General features: G+C 42.6%; 1 protein-coding gene across 1 annotated transcript in view; it reads left to right on the top strand.

Moving 5' to 3' along the window:
- Nucleotides 1–20,157, top strand: part of mcf2l2 (MCF.2 cell line derived transforming sequence-like 2) — a 273,896-nt gene that overhangs the window by 213,092 nt on the left and 40,647 nt on the right. The window contains 1 exon segment of the mRNA XM_041204959.1: nucleotides 11,683–11,778. Within this exon segment, the coding sequence (XP_041060893.1) occupies nucleotides 11,683–11,778 (96 nt within the window).

The raw sequence follows: 20,157 nt of genomic DNA, 5'->3' as shown, positions 1-20,157 counted from the left end.
GGGTATGTGGAGAGTGCTGGAGTACAGCATTGAGATAGAGGATCCGCAACTACTGAATAGCTGAGCAGACTCAAAGGGCTGAATGACCTACTCCTGCTCCTATTTTCTATGTTTCTATGTATAAAAATAATCTCTGTTGCAGTATGCAGTAAACATGGTTCATTGCCTTTCACCAAAAACAATTATATTTTTTCGTACTTAAGGTAAGTGGTTAATAAGGCATACGGGATTCCAGGCTTTATAAATAAAGGTGTAGAGTACAAAAGCAAGCAAGTTATTGTGAAACTTTATAAAACACCAGTTTGGCCTCAACTGGAGTATTGTGTCCAGTTCTGGAAATCACACTGTAGGAAGGACATCAAGGCACTAGAGAGGGTGCTAAAAGAATTTACAAGGGATGAGAGACTTCATTCACATGGATACCTTGGAGAAGCTGCGTCTATTACACTTGGAAAAGAGTAGGTTGAGAAGAGATTTGATAGATGTGTTCAAAATTATGACAGATCAGGACAGAATCGATAGAGAGAAGCTGTTCCCATATGCAGAAGGGTTGAGAACCAGTGGACACTGACTTACAGTGAAAGGCTAGATCCAAAGGTATCATGAGGAAACATGAGGTATCATGATGAACTGAAAACACAAATATAAATAGGTACAATCTGATAGTCATTACAGAGACATGGCTGCAGGATGACATAGATTGCAACCTGAATATTAAAGGGTATGTGACATTTAGGAAGAACAGGAAGCTAGGAAAAGGTGGAGGGTGGCTCTGTTAATTAATGATGGTATTAGAGAGGCATGACCTAAATTCAGGAAACCAAGATGTAGAAGCAGTTTGGGTAGAGATTAGAAATGATACTGGCTAGAAGGCATTTGTGGGAGTGCTGTACAGGCCCTGTAATTGTAACTACATGGTAGGACAGGCTATAAAGGAAGAGATAAGGGAAGCTTGTTGAAAAGGTACGGCCATAATCATGGGGGGTTTTAATCTACATATAAACTGGAAAGATCAGCTGGGCAAAGGTAACATATATGAAGAGTTTATAGAATGTTTTCTGGATAGTTTCCTAGAACAGCACATCTTCAAGCCAATCAGATGGCAGGTTATACCAAACCTGGTATTGTGCAATGAGATAGGATTAATTGATAAGCTCCATATTGAAGGTATTCCTAGGTAGCAGCGATCAGAATATGATTGAATTTTACATTCAGTTTGAGGACAAAGAGAGTAGGTCCAAGACTAGTATTTTAAGCATAAATAAGAGCAATTATGAGGGCATGAAAACAGAACTAGCTAAAGTGAACTGGCAAATGACGTTAAGGGATAAGTCAATAGAGATGCAGTGGCAGGCATGTAAAGGCTTATTTCAGAATACACAGAATAGATATGTTCCAATGAAAAATAAAAATTCCAAGGGGAGGACCCACCATCCAAGGTTAACTAAAAAAGTTAAAAACAGTATCAAACTTAAAGAAAAGTCATATCATTGTGCAAAGATGGGTGGCAGGTCAGAAGAGTGGACAGAATATAAAAGAATGACAAAAAGATTAATAAGGGGGGAAAAATAGAGTGCAAGAGAAAGCTAGCTAGAAATATAGGGCAGGATTCTCCCCCCGTCAGGTGAGGGAAAGTTGAAGAGCGGACGTGTGAAGGTGCACCACCAATCAGAGCCCCCAACCGGGGGTGCACCACCATTTGACCTGGGTGGACCAATTAAGGCCCCCCCAGCATGACATCCGCATGGAATCGCTATGCGCTACCTGTGCGGGCAAGGGGGGAAGCCCTAAACTGAGAGTGCGCTCTTTCGCGTGTGCGCACAAAAGAGCACACTCATCTCCCTGAGGCTAAGTGCTGCCTCAGGGAGATCTGCTCTACAGTAAAAAATGTTAAAAATAGAGAAAAAAAAAATTCCCTGACATGTCCCCTCATGTGACATTGTCACATGAGTTGGGACATGTCCATCACTTTTAAATTCAGTTTAATTACATTTATTTAAACCTACTTGGAACCTCATCCTGCCTGTGGATGAGGTTTCATGCTTTTTCTAATACTAGTCTAGGGCTCCTGGCCTGCTTACCAACCTTAAGGTTGGATGGGCAGGTACATTAATTACTTCAATGACTCTGTCAATGGCCTCAGTTGGCCATTGACAGGTTGGCAGGCACACAGCTGATTCTGTTGAGCCCCAGCCTACCTGAAAATTTAAATGGGGCACGGTGACATCAGGAGTTCCACTCGACATCACCGCACGTCATTTTACGTGTCCGTGAGCATGGCACCCCCCACTCACTGACCAGGAAATCCTGGCCATAAAGATGGATAATAAGAGTTTCTATATATATTTAAATAAGAAAAGAGTAAACAAAGTGAGTGTTGGCCCTATAGAAATTGAGTCTGGAGAATTAATAATGGAAATTAAGGAGATGGCAGATGAATTGAACAGGTATTTTACATCAGTCTTCACTATAGAGGATACAAGTAACATCCTAGAAATATAGCTGTAAATCAGGAATTGGAAGTGACAGAGGCACTCATGAAAATTACAATCACCAGGGAAATGGTAGTTAGCAAATTGTTGGAGCTGCGGGCTGCCAAATTCCCAGGCCCTAATAGACTTAATCCCAGGGTCTTAAAAGAAGTGGCTAGTGAGATAGTTCATGTGTTGGTTTTAATTTTCCAAAATTCCCTTCATTCCGGGAAGGTTCCATGAGATTGGAAAATAGCAAATGTAACTCCTTTATACAAAAAGGAGGGAGACAGAAAGCAGGAAACTAAGGCTAGTTGGCTTAACATCTGCCATAGGGAAAATTTTAGAAGCTATTATTAAAGATATTATAGCAGGGCACTTAGAAAAAATGAAGGCAATCAGACAGAGTCAACATGGTTTTGTTGGGAAAAACAACCAAAAAGGGAAATCATGTTTAACCAATTTATTGGAGTTCTTTGAAGGAGTCACATTGCTGTGGATAAAGGAGAACCAGTGGATGTACTGTACTTATATTTCCAGAAGGCATTTGATAAGGTGTCACATCAAAGGTTATTGTGGAAAATAAAAGTGTAGGAGGTGACATATTGGCATGGATAGAAGATAATCTAGCTAACAGGAAACAGAGAGTAGGCATAAAAAGGTCTTTTTCTGGTTAGCAGTATATAACAAATGATGCGCCACAGGGATCAGTGCTGGGGCCTCAACTTTTACAATTTATATCAATGACTTGGATGAAGGGACCAACGGTATGGTTGCCAAGTTTGTTGATGACACAAAGATGGGCAGGAAAGTAAGTTATGAAGATAGATCAAGTAAGTGGGCAAATGGAGTATAATGTGGGCAAATGTAAAATTGTCCATTTTGGCAGGAAGAATTAAATAGAAGCATATCATCTAAATGGTGAGAGATTGCAGAGCTTTGAGATGCAGAGACATTTGGGTGCCCTAGTCTATGAATTACAAAAGGCTTGTATACAGGTCTAGAAAGTAATTAGGAAAACTAATAGAATGTTACTGAGAATGTTATTGTTTATTGAATATAAAAATTGCGAGGTTATGCTTCTGTTGTGCAGGTAAGACCACATCTGGAGTACTGTGTACAGTATTGGTCTCCTTATTTAAGGAAGGACATAAGTGCGTTAGAAGCAGTTCAGAGAAGGTTTACTAGGCTAATACCTGGATTGGGTAGGTTGTTCTATTAGGGGAAATGTTGGACAAGCTAAGCTTGTATTCACTGGAGTTTAGAAAAGCGAGAGGTGACTTGGTTGAAACATTTAAGATCCTGAAGGGTCTTGACAGGGTGGATGTGCAGAAAATGTTTCCTCTTGTGGGAGAATCTAGAACTAGGGGTCACTATTTAAAAATAAGGGGTCACCCACTTAAGACAGAGATGGGGAGAAATGCTTTCTCTCAGAAGGTTGTGCGTTTTTGGGATTCTCTTCCTCAAAAGGCCATGGAAGCAGAGTATTTGAATATTTTTAAGGCAAAGCTAGATACATTCTTGATAAACAAAGTGGGTGAAAGGCTACCGGGAGGTAAGCAGTAATGTGGGGCTGAAGTTACAATCAGATCAGCCATGATCTTATCGAATGGCAGAGGGCCTGAGTGGCCTACTCCTGCTTCTAATTTGTATGTTCGTATAAACAGCTTTTTATGCAGCAAGTGGTTAACATCTGGAATAAACTGCCTGGAGATTGTGGTGGAGGCAGGGAATTGGATAATTATCTGAAGAAAAGAATTGGCAGGGCTACGGGTAAAGGGCAGGGGAGTGGGGCTAGCTGAGCTGCTTTTCCAGAGAGCCAGCATGGAAATGACAGGCTGAATGGCCTCCTTCGATGTAGTAGCCATACAATGGACTGAATTTTACAGGGCGTGGTTTCTTTGCACTCCCCACGCACCCCTCCTCACCTCCCACACTGGGCTGAAAAGTCGGCTGCCCTGTGGCCATTTTACGGTCAGTGGGGTGTTAATTGGCTCAGGGTGAGAATTCCACCACCATCTGGGGAGGAAGTGCCGCCTTAAAGAGCTTCTGGCCAATTGGATTGGCCAGCAGCTCTGTAGCTCCAGCAGTGTGAGGTTCGAGTGGTGCCACTGTTGGGACAACAGGCAGTCTGCAGAGCAGTGGAGCAAACGGAGGCCGCCAGGGTATTGCCAGGGCCAGGGAGTGGGTGAGGGGTTGGAGGTGCTGAGTTTGAGAGGCTGGAGGGGAGTGTAAAAGCGGTGATATGACCTTGGGGGAGTGTCTTCAATGGGCACGGGATCCCCAAAGGATGTCCTGACCCTTTCCCAACACCAGCCCACGTAATAAAAGCTGCCAGGTTACCCACCTGGTGTGGGCCTCCCACTGCTGCAGGAGAGTTAAAATAGCATCAGGGTGGGTTGAGGCACTTAAATGGCCTTTTATTGGCCACGTAAGGGCGTCAATAGACCCAAGGATAAGTGGCACTTCCACCACCTCCCTTTAAAATGGGAGACAGAGCAGGGGCATGTGGGTAAGTGGTGGGCAGACCATGTGCTGCATTTTATGAGCCCCCGTGCCTTCAAACACACTGATGGGGGAGTGTTAAGTTCAGTGAATGAAAACCCAAACATTTTAGAGTTCAGCTGCACACTGTGGTTCCAGAGAAAATTTCCTTTAAATTTGAATATGTGGTTTTATCCAAATGCTGATCTTGCTACAATTAGATCAACTTCCTTTTATTTATAGTTTGTAATATTCATTATATATGCTCCAGTGCAATTGCATAGAGAATGCTGATGACACCATATTTAGTACCGACAGTATTAGGGAAGCTTTGTTTGCATACAGCACTGGATTTACTGCCATTCAGTCATTAGGCATACATCAGCATTCTTTGCTTTGGTATTTTTTTTTGTTCCAAAAGCCTTATTTAATTTCTGAGGTATCAAGTTATATTTTTTAGGCAGTTACAAATATTTTTGGCAATATTCTCTTTACTGATAAACCTAACTGCAAAAAAACCTTGTGATCAAATTATCTCGATCCTAGTGGTAAAACATTTAGTAATACCAAAATAAACCTCCAAATTTCATAAATTATTCTGAGAATAGGTGGTTTAGAGTGAATTCCATTAGTGTGAATGCCTAAGGAGCTCTTGCTCAATATAGATGAGAGTTTTATTTTAATGTTTAGATCTGTTACAAGGTGATACATTTTAGCATACATATAATTCCCTGTAAAACTTCTTATGGTTTTGACATATGTGCTAATATCAGTAGTGGGCTACTCAGATGCAGGGTTGACATGAAATCAAAATTCAATGGGAGACTTATTGATTCATAATTCCAGATATTGCACCTGCTGATGCTCCACCAAACAAAATCCACCAAAAATTTCATGCATCAGTTCATTAGCAAATCAGTCGGAAGATCTGTTGGCACAAGTCCTGTTTAAAATTAGATTAACCTGCTAATGTGACTTGGAAATTAGAAAGACAAATACAAATCTGTCATAAGATTGTGGTGGTAGGCTGGGGCTGCAACAGAGAGCAGCAAAGTGTTAGTATTACACTGCTCATTATTAGTTAGTCACACTGGACGATCTGGCACTATTGGCCAATAGAGGGACAAGAGAATTTTTTTTAAATTCTTTCATGGAATGTGGGCATCACTGGCTAGGCCAGCATTCATTGCCCATCCCTAATTGCCCTTGTTCAGGGGGCACTTAAGAGTCAACCGCATTGCTGTGGGTCTGGAGTCACATGTAGGCCAGACCAGGTAAGGACAGCAGATTTCCTTCCCTAAAGGGCATTAGTGAACCAGATGGGTTTTTACAATCATGGTCATCATGAGGCCTTTTTTTTTAATCCCAGATTTTTATTGAATGTAGATTCCACTATCTGCTGTGGTGGGATTCAAACCTGGGTCCCCAGAGCATTATCCCGGGTCTCTGGATTACTAGTCCAGGGACCATACCATCACACCATCACCTACCCCTATGGAGAATGGAGAGGAACAGACTACCACACCCTCCAGGATAATATTAGGCAAAGGAAAGACAGACTGCTGGCCGCCCATAGGAGGAAGCCTCAGAAAAATGTGCCACATACCATGTGGAGGGAAGTGGCACTGGCAGAGTGTCAACTCTCTGCCCCAAAACTGCAGATCAGTGGCACAAAACATGCAGTAATCTGATGGAGGAAGACAAAGTAGTTCAATTACTATTGGCCATCTTCTTCTTTGGGCAGCCTGAATACCAGCACTGTCTTCACTTTCTAATATGAATAGCTCCACATCTAACCCTTCACACTGTACTTTAATTAAAGAGACCCTTACTTGGGAGCTTCTGTGATGCATCATCGTCTCCACAAACAGAAATTACTTTCAGGTAGAAATTTAAAACTCAGTTCTCCCTTTTAAGGTGATAGCAGTGGATCTCACATATAGGTTTTTTTATCTAGAAGATGGACTTCAATTGCTAGTTTTTAGTTAATTCACTCAATCTTGTTGAAAGAGTAAATTTGCCCAAAATGTCCTTGAGATAAAGGACACTGCAGCAAACATTCCTGACGTTAAGATGCTCACCTCCTATGAGGAGCAAGCCATTTTGCTGATGGGGAAGCCGTATGGCAAGTTTGAGGGTGTGGTGTGGTGCCAGATTAATGCATGCACATCTACAAATTCACTGCGGTATCCTTGTAAAGCAGCACACAATCGCCCCATTCCCAGGATCCTTAAGGTAGCAATACCTACCCATTCTTAGCTTGTACCTTTGCTTTCTGAGGTCCACTACAAAACTACAAGAGTAGGAGAGGGTGCAAATGGGGAAGCTGGGTTAGATGATACGGAGGATGTGGAGGAGGAGGTATAGAGACAGAAGTTTTCCTCATGGGTTATCAGGATTACAAAAGTAAGAAGGGTGGTGAAAAAGGAGAGAAAGTCAAAGTGAAATCCCTATTCCTGCACCTACATCCTGTTCCCAGATGCACTGTTACCAGCCCCTCGTTTTCACAGTAGCATCACTTGCTTTTTTACTCCCAGACACCTGCTTAGATAATTTAACCTAGTGTTAATGTGGATACTGCAGCTAGTGACTCACAGAGCACATGAGTGCTGTAGGATTGACAAATGTGTCAATTTCCCAGTGGGGATGGTTTCAGAGTTGTGTGACCCAGAATTCATAGTACCTATTAAAAAGGAGGACATTCAAGGAGCATTACACTTACATGCATCCTATGAGGTCGGGCTGTCAACATGTGACAGGTGTGTGGCTTTTGTATCTGCAGCGTCAGAGAAGCTTTCTCTTTGTTACGGATATCAATGGAGAATGCAGATTACTTACGTGGAATCTGCAGCAAACCTTCACCTAAGAAGCACCCAGGGACCAATAGGTGTTTCCATCTCCATTGAAACGTAGCTCTATTGGCAGTGCCGTGGATACTGGCTGCCTTACTCTGGTAACCAGGCTGTATATTGGTGGCTTGGGGCTTTCTAAATCTAATAGCTGGCATTAGACCAGCTAGCTTGCTAGTGGAGATGGAGATCCAAAACTCAGTGGAATAGTAGATGGGCTGCTTGATACTGACATTTGTCAGGACAGTGACACCAGGCCCCTGGACTGCCCCCTGTGCACTATACCAGTGGTAGATAAGAACTGACACCTAACTGCAAGTGAACAAACTCTGGGGATGCAGCTAGTTGCCTCTTGTAAGTGAAAACTACAAAATGAGGAAGGCCGCCACAAAAGCAGTCAACCAGCTGTTGCAATGTTGGTCCTCATCTTGCATCTAGGAAAAGCGCTGGGATAGGGAAAAGAAAGTCAATTTAACCATCATGGGCAATTAGTGTGAGGAAAGAATAGAATGGCTTGTGTTCATTTTGAAGCTTGGTGCAGGTGCATTTATGTCATGCTTTGTTATTCATGGAGACTAAAGTCATTCACTTAACTTGTGCTGACCTATTCAATCTGATGTTATTGGTTTATTATATAGGAGCTGATTTTGAGTGATTAGCATTTCAATGTTGGGTATGATGGCTTTGGAGAGGATGCTGCTGTTGGACCACCTTTCTTGCCACCGGATGTGGAGGATCTTGGTGGTACCTCTCCAGTGCTTTGAGATGCTTCTGTAGGTTGTGCAAGGCTTTGATGCATTTAGGGGTGTGGGGATCACTGCTGCCCGGTTAACCATGACCTTAGCCTCTGGTTTGAGATCGTGGTCCTCAAATATTTTATTCCTCAGTGGGCTGAAGGCTGAGTTGGCACTTTGGAGGCAATGATGAATTTTTTCATCTATGTCTGCCTTCGTCAAGAGGAGGCCCCCACTATATAGAAAAGATCCACGTTTTCCAGGACCTTGTCATTTATCTTAATTGTCAGTGCTGTGGGAGCTGATCAGAAGAGGACCTTCATTTTCCAGGTGTTTAGTAAAAGCCCCATTTTCTCATACACTTCAAAGAAGTAGTTGACAATGACCTGGAGCTCAGTTTCCGAGTAAGCACAGATCACAGGTCATATGCATACTGGAGCTCAATGACTCAGGTTGGAGTGATTTTTTTTTTTGGGTTGAATGCGGTGTAGACTGAACAGTTTTTCAACTGTTCTGTAAATTATCTTCACATCTGTGGGTAATTTGCTGGAGATGAAATGTAGCAAGGGAATTCGTCTGACCACACAGCCTTGATTGACCCTAGTCATTCCAGTGTGGTAACAAGCAAACATTCAAGATTTTGCATGTCATCCAAAACCAATCATTTTCTCTTGTGAGCAGGGATGCCTGTGTTGTCCTGAACCTCCTCAAAACAGCAGAAAACATCAAAACAGCCTCTGTCATCAACTACATGGAACAGCAGGTTCCCATAAGGTCCACCAGTATAGATACTCTTGACTGGGATTTCAGCTCTGAATTGTCTTCACTCTTTGCAGAGCTGTCTAGACCAATTCCTTTACAGACAGCAGCAGAAGCTCCTCTTCGGTTGGATCACCCAAACCTTCATATGAGCACAGGCTCTGAATGGAAGGTGCACAGGAGAACAATGAGCCCCAACCCCAGAGTCCAACTGTTGCTGTTACAAAACCAACAAAAACTACAGCAATCAAGCTGCAGTTTTCACCTGAAATGTACAGCAGCAAGTTGACGCTGGAGCAGGAGAGCAGTGACCACCAACTCAACACAGCACACCTCAGCAAGCCATGAGGTCACAGAAATGAACAAAGTGCAGCAATGGAAACCAAACTGCAAGTTGAGTTCATGGATGAGGAATGTTCAAACATGAGGGAGACACATCTTCAACCCCCAGGAATATCATGGTGGACACCATGGAATAAGAAAGTCTGAGTCCACCCATGAATGAAAGGAGTGAACATTCCCTTTGGTAGGAATGGGATAAACCCAGTGTGTCTGTACAAAGAAAATGGTTTGTCGATTTTGAGAAGTTAGATGGAGGCAGCTAAGTGCCAGAAACACAAGAGTACTATGATTTCAGCTCCAAACCAACAAGGTCTGCCCACAGCAGCTGAGCTCATCACTCCTTCAAATGTGACAAGAACAAGATCTGGAAGAATACTCAAGCCTCCAGACCATCTGAATTTATAAAGTCAGAGACTTGTGGAGGTGCGGAGGTAGGGGGGAAAGGGGTAGCATGCAAAGAAAGATTGTATTGTAAATACATTGGGTAATGACAGGGGGAGCTCTAGTATAAGGGTTTTCGGCATAGCAAGGGTTAATGTGGAACAGAAGAACAATACCACTCATTGCAATGTGGAGAGTCACATGATAGTATACTGTGTATAGGGAGAGTCTGAAAGAAGTCAGCATGAAGAAAGCACCTAGGTAGGGCTATATCTTGGAGATATGTAAATGGTTGTGAGTTAACAATGAGCAGTTTATGTCCAACCACAAAAGTCTCCAGACCTCTTAGTGAGACAACAAACATTTTGGAATAGTGTAGGCTGAGAAGAGTGTATTCAAACTAATGTTGTATGACATCACCAAAAGTATGGCTCATATTCAAGCACAGCCATATTAAAATATATTATTTTGGTCCAGATATTCTACGGAGGAAACCATGAAGTCAATTTTAACTCCCAGCGAGTTTTGAATGGGCGGGGTAGGGTGAGTGCAAAAGGCCCAGAATTCAGGCTGGGGCATTTTATCTCCTGGGTCTCATCTGCATGCTGTTGATCAGTTGCCCATCTACAATGGATAGAAGGCTGCAGTGAAAGCTATGCTGCTTGGAGGATGCCATCTGGGACCAGAAGAAAGCTCAATAAGAAGATGCATCACGAAGAGGGTGATTTCAAAAGAATCTCTCAGAAAGGGGAAGATAGGGACACCATGGAAACAGAGGCTACAGCTTTTCTACCAACTCCTTCTGACTCTGCCAAGATACTTCCACTTACCCCTTTGTGCTTCTGACAACTTTTGACCCGCCTTCACCTAGTGGGAACACTTGGATGACTTTCTTGCTTTGGCCTGAGTTAAGCTGCATTTGGGGTCCCATTGATGTGGACTTTTGCCAACAGCTAGTGAGCACCTCAACCATCAAACAGCAATGAGCAGTTAAAATAGTACCCAGCAAGATTCTAATGGTAAAGGGGTGGTAAGGCTGAAGCTTCCATTTTATAGGCTTTCCTGTCCCATTCCGGCAGGTGGTGTTACTTATCTGTCAAACAAGAAAAGCCAAGGTTTCCTGCAATAATGTTTTCCACTTAACATTAAGAGGGAAAATGTTGAAATGCAAAATGAAAATGCATTATGTTACCATGATGCTCTGAAAATCTATGGCAATTTGAATTGAATGCCAATCTATAAAAATCATAATGTACATATGAGCATTCAAAGATTAACAATTACACTAGCAAGTGAAATTTTTCATGTAATTTTAGCCTTGAATCCACGTTAAAATCCTAGCCTAAAAATTCAAACTCCTGGTTCATCTACAGCTCCATTACAATTTACAATGTAGTCCCTGTTTTTCAATTGAATTAACAAAATAAAATAATCCAAAAATAGATGATGGGAGTTATGCTGGATTAAACTTTCCAAACTGGACAAAGGACAGTTTTCTGTTTTTCTGCCACTGCTGCAATATTTGGTCAGAAAATAGGGCTAAAAAATCTCTAAGAAATGCCCACTTGAAAAAAAAAAACATGTTTTGGTGCAAAGAAAATCTATGTGCACTTAAGGATATTTCAGTTTTCCTTCTTACCTCTTCCTCTTCCTCTTTCCTAGCTGATGTTCCTTCCAGTCATAACCTTGATCGTTCATCTCTTGCTAAAAAGCGATTTACATTGCAGGGTCTTTCCAATCGCAGACCACAGCAGAAAGGTAAAACATCTAAGTGCAACTGGTGTATCTTCAGTGTCCGTCCTATACCGCATGGCTCTTCACCTTTCCAAACAACTATCTTGTCACTATTACATACTTTTTCCATGTATAATATGTAAGGTATATTTACTTATAAGTTGTGTTCTTGTGTATAAGTTGTGTTGCCTCATTTTGTCACCTGATTTTCATTGTATTTCTTCTGTCAGTTATTTTGTAAAATCTCATAATACTCACAGATGTGAATATTGCTGTCATGGGATCTCAAATCTTAAAGTTAAACAATTTAATTGTTAACTTGTGTAATATATGGCTCATGATATTTCGTAGTTTTTCACATCAGCGCTGGTAAAAACAAAACTTTGCAAGAGCAATGTCTTCCCTGTAAAGTCACAAGAAACTTTTTTGCTTAAGTTGATAAACACATCAGGCCTGGATAAAACATATTCCAGGTCAAGAGGTGCAAGGGAGGAAATAGCGGTGGCTCTAGCCATCATTTTCCAATCCTCTGGCTACAGGCATGGTGCCAGAGGATGGGAGGATTGCTTACATTGTACTATTGATTAAAAAGGGAGGAAGGAATGGACCAAGTGAGTACAGGCCAATCAGCCAAACATGAGTGGTGAGCAAATTATTGGAAGAAATTCTGAGACGGTATTAATCATCATTTAGAAAGACACAGATTAATCAAGAACAGCCAATATGGATTTGTTATAAGGGAAGGTCATATCTGTCTAAGTTGATTGAATTTTTTGAGGAACTAACAAGGTAGATTGATGAGGTAGTGTATTTGATGTAGTCTATGCGGATTTTAGCAAGGCTTTTGGCAAGGGCCCACATGGCAGACTGGCCAGGAAAGTAAAAGTCTTTGGGATCCTAGAGAAAGTGCCAAGTTGGATCCAAAATTGACTGACAGGCAGGAAGCAAAGGGTAATGATTGGTGGGTGTTTTTAAGCTGGAAGGCTGTTTCCAGTGGGATTTCGCAGGGCTCACTACTAGGTCCCTTGTTTAAAAAATATATATTAATGATTGATGCTTAAATGTAGAAGGCACAATTAAGAACTTTGCAATTGATACAAAAATTGATTGAGTGGTTGATAGTGAGGAAGAAAGCTGTAGACTGCAGGAAGAAATCAATGGACTGGTCAGGTGAGCTGAAAAGTGGCAAGTAAAATTCAGCCCAAAAGGAATGCATTTGGGGAGGAAAAACAAGGCAGAGGAATATATGATAAATGGTAGGAAACTTAAAAGTGTAAAGGAACAGAGGGATCTGAAGATAGCAGGACAGGTAGATGAGGTGGTTAAGAAGGCACATAGGATACTTTCCTTTAGAAGCCAAGGCATGAAGTATAAGAGAAGGGTGTTTACTCTGGAACTGTATAAAATATTAGTTAGGCCAGAGTTGGTGTGCAGCATATAGCTCGGGTCACCGCATTGCAGGAAGAATGTGATTGTACTAGAGAAGATACAGAGAATTTTTTTTAAGTTCTTTTATGGGATGTGGGCTTCGCTGGCTAGGCCAGCATTTATTGCCCATCTCTATTTGCCCTTGAGGTGTTGGTGGTGAGGTGCCTTCTTGCAGTCCACGTGGTGTACATACACCACAGTGCTGTTAGGGAGGGAGTTCTAGGATTTTGACCCAGCGACAGTGAAGGAATGGCAATATATTTCCAAGTCAGGATGGTGAGTGATTTGGAGGGGAACTTCCAGGTGGTGCTGTTCCCATGTGTCTGCTGCCCTTGTCCTTCTAGATGGTATTGGCCGTGAGTTTGGAAGGTGCTGCCTAAGGAGCCTTGGTGAATTCCTGCAGTGCATGTTGTAGATGGTACACACTGCAGCCACTGTGCATCGGTGCTGGTGGGAGTGAATTTTTGAGGATGTGGTGCCAATCAGGCAGGCTGCATTGTCCTGGATGGTGTCAAGCTTCTTGAGTATTGTTGGAACTGCACTCATCCAGGCATGTGGAGAATATTCCATCACACTCCTGGCTTGCGCCTTGTAGATGTGGACAGGCTTTGGGGAGTCAGGAGATGAGTTACTCATCGCAGGATTCCTTGCCTCTAACATGCTATTGTAGACACAGTATTTATATGGTTAGTCCAGTTCAGTTTCTGGTCAATGGTAGCCCCCAGGATGTTGATGGTGGAGAAATTTACAAGGATATTAATAGGAATGGAGAATTTAGCTATGAGGAAAGCTTGGATAGACTGGGGATGTGTTCTTTGGAATAGAGGAGACTGAGTAGAGATTTAATTGAGGCATATAAAATTTTGAGGCACCTAGATTGAGTGGATAGGAAGGGCCGAATTGCCTTAGCAGAGAGGTCAGTCGGAAATAGGTTTAAAGTAATTGGTTGAAGAATTAGAGGGGAGTGAAGGAGAATTTTTTTCACACTGCAGATGCTGGGGTCTGAAAGACATTACCTGAAAGAGCAAACTCCTCATCACATTTAAAAACTTGAAGTGCCATAACCTACAGGGTTACAGACCAAGAGCTGGAAAATGGAATAAGACTGGATAGCTCATTTTTGACCAGCACTGACATGATGGGCTGAATGGCCCCCTTCTATGCCATAAATTTTCTATGCTTCTATTTTGTGGAGGGAATTCCTCAACGTTAGTTGGGAATTACAGTACAAAATGATGGAAACTGAGGTCTCTAAGGACTCAGCAGACAAGTGGGATTCCTCCCACCACCAACCCCACCAGGACTGCCATTGCTCATTCCTTTCCTGGCACGCTGCACGGCAGTGGAGGCAGGGGTTGGGGAGGTCTGCAGTTATGGTAGATTTCCTACTCTCTGCCACGCTTACTACCACTTCCTGGGGCGATATGGAAATTGGGGACCAAACTCCAAAGAGTGGCAGTAAATATCCAAATGGAAGAAGATGGTCTTATGGCAGCCTCTACTCGCTGTAATCCAAGAGATTTAGCAGCTGAAAACCTTGGTCCTGACTTCATTCCAATCTTTGGATCACTTCTTCCCCTTAAGTTGCATAGCAGATTTTCTGGAGGGGCAGCCCAGCATTCCCTCAGGTTGTCTTTAATAGCAATAATCCCTTCAGGAGCTTTGAGCTGAGAAGATAGCTCAGGGCCAGTACAGAGAAGGGAATACTGCCCTTAAAGCACTGCCCTGAGGAAAAGCCAAATGTTATCCATTTTGCAGAAACAATTTCATGTGTGACTTTTATGAGCTTTTTGTTCTGCAAATATATAGCAGTCCCATTGACCTTTTCAGATAAGCATGTAAGAACTACTTATACATTTACAGAGTAATGTGATTTTCCAAAATTGGATGTAATTTGTGGACAAGAATCAGTAAGTGCTTTTGCTAGTGACTGCAAAGCTTGACAAACCCATTAAGGGCTAGACAATCCGATGCTTTAAACCAACAGTAAACTCCCTTATTCAAACTGGCTGATGAACAATTTCAAGTAAATCATTTTTTTTTACCGTTTACATATCACCATATGATGTCAAAATGTATTTATAAAAATCAGAATAACTTTTATGTAGAGGGGGCAGGTGTTATTTGTTCTAGAAAATATTATGGGTTCTATTTAAATATCTCTATAACCATAATATAAATGGTACAAATTCAGGAAAGTGAAAATTTTGGATTTTGTCAATGAGTCAAAACAAAGCTATTAGCTTATTTTAACTACATTTAACTATATTTAGAATGTGAGTCGAGTAATTGGTTTGCATTGACGTAGCTTAGTGGCAGAATCAAAATCTACATCTAAACCACAAAAGTCCAGTCCAAACTGAAAGTCCCTGTAAAATTCAAGCAAGTTAGCATAATTGCTAGTGAATCTGTGTGAAATCTTGCTAGAATATAGAGGACCACACAAAAGGTAATTTTATAACAGTAATAACCTCAATTTTTTTTTTTGAAAAGTTTGAGTTAATCAATATGACTGGACTGATCTTCTTTCAGTTTTCAATTCAGGGATGAATTTAGGTTTTGTGGCAGGAGTCCCGCTGCCTGGACCAAAAGCAGGAGGTGACCCTGATCCGGAAATCTCCGGGACAGGGTTGAATTTTACAGGTGACGTTTAGCTAATTGGTTGTCCCCAGGAGCTGCCAGCTAGTTAAAGTCAGCAGTGCCACTAGGAGCGGTGGCCACTGCTGGGGCTGCACTTGGAAGAAGAGAACACCATGGAAGGATAGCACCCTTCCAACCAAGTATATGGTGTCTGGGTGCATTCCAGTCAGGCAGGCCCCAGTGAGGTTGTAGACAGTGGTGGTGGAGGTAAGGGGGCAGTAGATGCTGGTTGGTGAGGGCAGGTGGTGAAATTTACATGGGGGCGTTGATGCTGGGGCCCCTCCGTGGGCCAAAATGTGCTCACGTGGGAACCAACTGGGAGGCCGCTGGCGACAACAGGAACAGGGACTTAACTCATTTGGCCTCTGGACAGGAGGACCACCTGCCACCTTCCCCACCACTGGTGTCTAAGTAAGAATGGAAGTTGCAGAGGTACTGGCCATATTCTTCAAATCCTCCTAAATTCGGAGGTGGTGCCAGGGGACTGGAGAATTGCAAATGTTATTTCAAAAAAGAGTGCAATGATGAACCCAACAATTTCAGGCTAGCCAGTTTAACCTCAGTGGTGGGAAAGCTTTTAGAAATGATAATTCAGGACAAAGTTAACCATCACTTGGACATGTTTAGATTAATTAAGGAAGGCCAGCATGGATAAGGCAAATCATGTCTAACTAACATGATTGAGTATTTTGATGAGATAACTGAAAGGATTGATGTGGATATTGCTGTTGATGTGGTGGACATGGGATTCCAGTAGGCATTTGATAAAACACCACATAACAGGTTTGTCAGTCAAGTATATGGAATAAAAAGGGGCAATGGCAGCATGGATACGAAGTTGGCTGAGTGACAGGAAACAGAGAGCTGTGGTGACAGATTGTTTTCCAGACTGGAAGAAGCTATACAGTGGGGTTATCTGGGGGTTAGCACTAGGTATATATGCAATGGTAATCTTTATTTATATGAATGACCTAACTTAGGTGTCATTCATTCATTCATGTGTGCACTGTCCAAAGACACGTCCTTTATACTCATTGTCTGCTGATGCTTGATTCTGAGCTGTTTCCTTGGCAGGTTTTCAGTGGTGGTTTGCCATTGCCTTCCACTCTCAGGGACAGGGTGAGGAGGTAGCTCAGACTTTGGTCTGACAATTTCAAATATTTGCAAATGACAAAAATGTGCAAGTATTGTCAACAATGGGAATAGTGATAGGCTGGCAGAATGGGAGGAAATATGGCAGATGAAGTTTAAGTGTGAAGTGATATATTTTGGTTGGAAGAATGAGGAGAGGCAGTCCAAAATAAAGGTTAGAATTCTAGAGGGGGTTCAGGAACAGAGAAACATGGGTGTTTATGTGCACAAATCTTTCAAGATGGCATGAAAGGTTTGAAGAAATGGTTAAAAAGACATACAGGATCCCCAGCTAAATTGAGGCTTAGAGTACAAAAGCAGGGAAGCTATAATGAATCTTTATAAAAATTGGTTTCGCCTCAACTGAAGAATTGTATCCAATTCTGGGGCACTACACTTTAGGAAGGATGTGAAGGCATTAGAGAGGGTGCGGAGAAGATTTACGAGAATGATTCCAGGGGTGTGAGAATTAAGTTGCGTGAATTGATTGGAAACGCTGGTGTTGTCCATTTTAGAGGAAGAAGATTGAGAGGAGATTTGATAGATGTTCAAAGTCATGAGGGGTCTAGACAGAATAGATAGAGTGAAACTGTTCCCATTGGCAGAAGCATCGAGAACCAGAGGACACTGATTTAAGGTAATAGGCAAAAGAAGCAAAGTGTCTCAAGGAAGAATTTTTCTATGCAGCGAACAGTTAGGATCTGGAATGCACTGCTCAAGTGTGGTAGAGGCAGATTTTACAGTGGTTTTCAAAAGGGAGTTGAATAAAAACCTGAAGAGGAAAAAAAATTGCTGGGCTGTGGGGAAAGCGCCGGGGAGTGAGGTTAATAGAGTTGCTCGTGCAACTGACTCAAGGGGCTGACTGACCTCCTTCTGTGCTGTAACAATTCTATGATACTACATGGAGGTTGATCTCTTGCTTGCTGATGTTGCTAAATGGTGGAGATCAGGAAGAGAAAGAATAGATTCTGAAGGGAGTGCCAGAGGTGATGTTGCACCAAAGAAAGATAAGCAATTGCCTGAAATGTATTGCATGTGTTCAAACAGGTGGGAATGGAGCATTAAAGGGCATCCCATGGAGCTGGATGGCAGTGAAGAGATAGTAAACACAGGGTGTTATAATCAAGCTTATCAGAAGCCTTGGAAAGGTTGAGGATGAGGAGCAATAACATTTTACCCAGAATGTGTTTTGCTGCACAAGTTTAGGACAGGGCATTAATTGGAGCCTTGAGCTTCAAAACAGCACCACTAACCTCAAATGAGTGTTACACCTGGTTGATATTCCACTCTGCAGTTGTTTACCTTCCCTTGGACTGCAGCATGACAGGGAGAATGAGCATAGATGACTCAGAACAGGACAAGCTGCTCAAAGAAGGAGGAGGATGGTGAGAAGGTCTTTCAGCAGGAGGCTACAACTGCCAGAGTGGTCAGGGCAAAATTCTTCTACCTCAATCTCAGTGGGACAATGTAACAGATGACTCTACCTCACTGAGGAAGTAATCACGGAAATCTGCTATCTGCTGTAACCATAACTGTAGGTCCAGAGCACAGCAAAGACAGTGTTATCGTGACTGCAAAGGTGACTGTAGCCAGGAAATTATATGCGCCTGGTTCCTTTCAAATTGGATCAGGCGATATTTGTAACATCTGCCAGTTCACCATACACCATAAACAATTACCATCCCTATAGAAACCAATAACTTTGAACCAGAGATTTGAATTCCCAGTGTCCAACTTAAAGGAATTGCACAAAATTTCAAGTTTTAAGACTTTTAGTTCAACAAACCAAATAAAAGCAACAGAGACTAAACACTACTTAGCAGGCAACTAACTTTCTAAACTACAGAAAAGTTATCCCCCGTCGTTAATTTTTAACTTGACCAAACACCCAATGGGCAGAATTTTCGGATTGGCAAGCGGGGGTGGGGCCGCTCGCCGATGCATAAAATGATGTGCGGTGACGTCAGGGTGGCATCCCAACGTCACTGCGCGTTATTTAAATTTTCAGTTCGTGGCTGCGCGCCCACCAAACTGTCAAAGACCTGTTAAGACCATTTAAAAACTAATTAAAGCAATAAACTGAGCTGCCTGTCCAACCCTAAGGTTGGCTGGGGGGCAGGCAAAGAGCCCAAGCGGCCTTCGCATTTTTCATGGAACCTCATCCATGGGTGGGATGAGGCTTCATGAAGTGTTCTAAAATTCAATAAAAATTATTTTAAAAATTCTGTAACATGTCCCAGCTCATGTGACACTGTACATGAGGGGACATGTTTTAAAAGTTTTTTTTTCCTTTATTTAAATTTTAAAACCATAAACTGATCTCTCTGAGGCATCTCTATGCCTCAGGGAGATTTCTGCGCTCTTTTGAGTGCATGCACGAAAGAGTGCAGGCCCCGACTCAGGGAATTCCCCCCTCCGCCCTCACAGGGAGCGCTCAGCATTGCCTTGCATGCATCACGCTGGTCGGCTCTTATTTGGCTTGCCCACGTAAAATGGCAGCGCAGCGCCGATTGGGTTTGCGCTCGTCTCCACACAACCCCCCAACAGGGGGAGAACATTTTTCCCTATCTGCCTGAGCTGATGGTTGTGAGTGTGATATTAAGTGACAGTGTGTCTTCATCATCACCATCTGCTTGTCGTTTCTCCAGTGCCTGGCCATGTTGCACTTCTTAGATACCTGAAAGGAGAAAGGCACAAGGGTAGGGTTGTGGTGCAGGAGGAAGGAAAGTAAGAGGTACATGTTTACACTATCTTTAGCTTGTAAATCAGAAGAGAGTGTGGGATTGGAGAAGATGGGGTGTGATAAGAATAAGAAGGTCTGAGGATAATGTCATGTTTGATGGCTTCAGTCTTTCTGCTGGCCATGGCCCTTAAATCCTAATGGTGGCCAGCATTGTCTCCTCCATGATGGTTAGGAATTGTAGGTGCAGACGTCCCTTCTGGTTAGCTCCTGCTGCTTCCAGTTGTGCACTGCCTTGCCCTGCAGGAGAGGAAGTGTATCAGTGAATGTTGTGTGATCTGTTTTGTCTGGCAATGTGTACATGCTGTGAGATGTAATTGTGAGGCTTGCAGCACTGCTAAGTGCGGGAGGGTGCATTAGAGCTATGAATCTGAGATTGAGTCCTGATAGAGAATGTTGGTCGCGTGAGTGATGGGAGTGTGGTAAATTGAATAGTGTGAGAGGCTAGTGGTGCAGTTGATAGA

This window comes from Carcharodon carcharias, chromosome 2 (genome assembly GCF_017639515.1).
Source record: "Carcharodon carcharias isolate sCarCar2 chromosome 2, sCarCar2.pri, whole genome shotgun sequence".
NCBI lineage: Eukaryota > Metazoa > Chordata > Chondrichthyes > Lamniformes > Lamnidae > Carcharodon > Carcharodon carcharias.
This window is presented reverse-complemented; position numbering and strand designations above follow the sequence as displayed.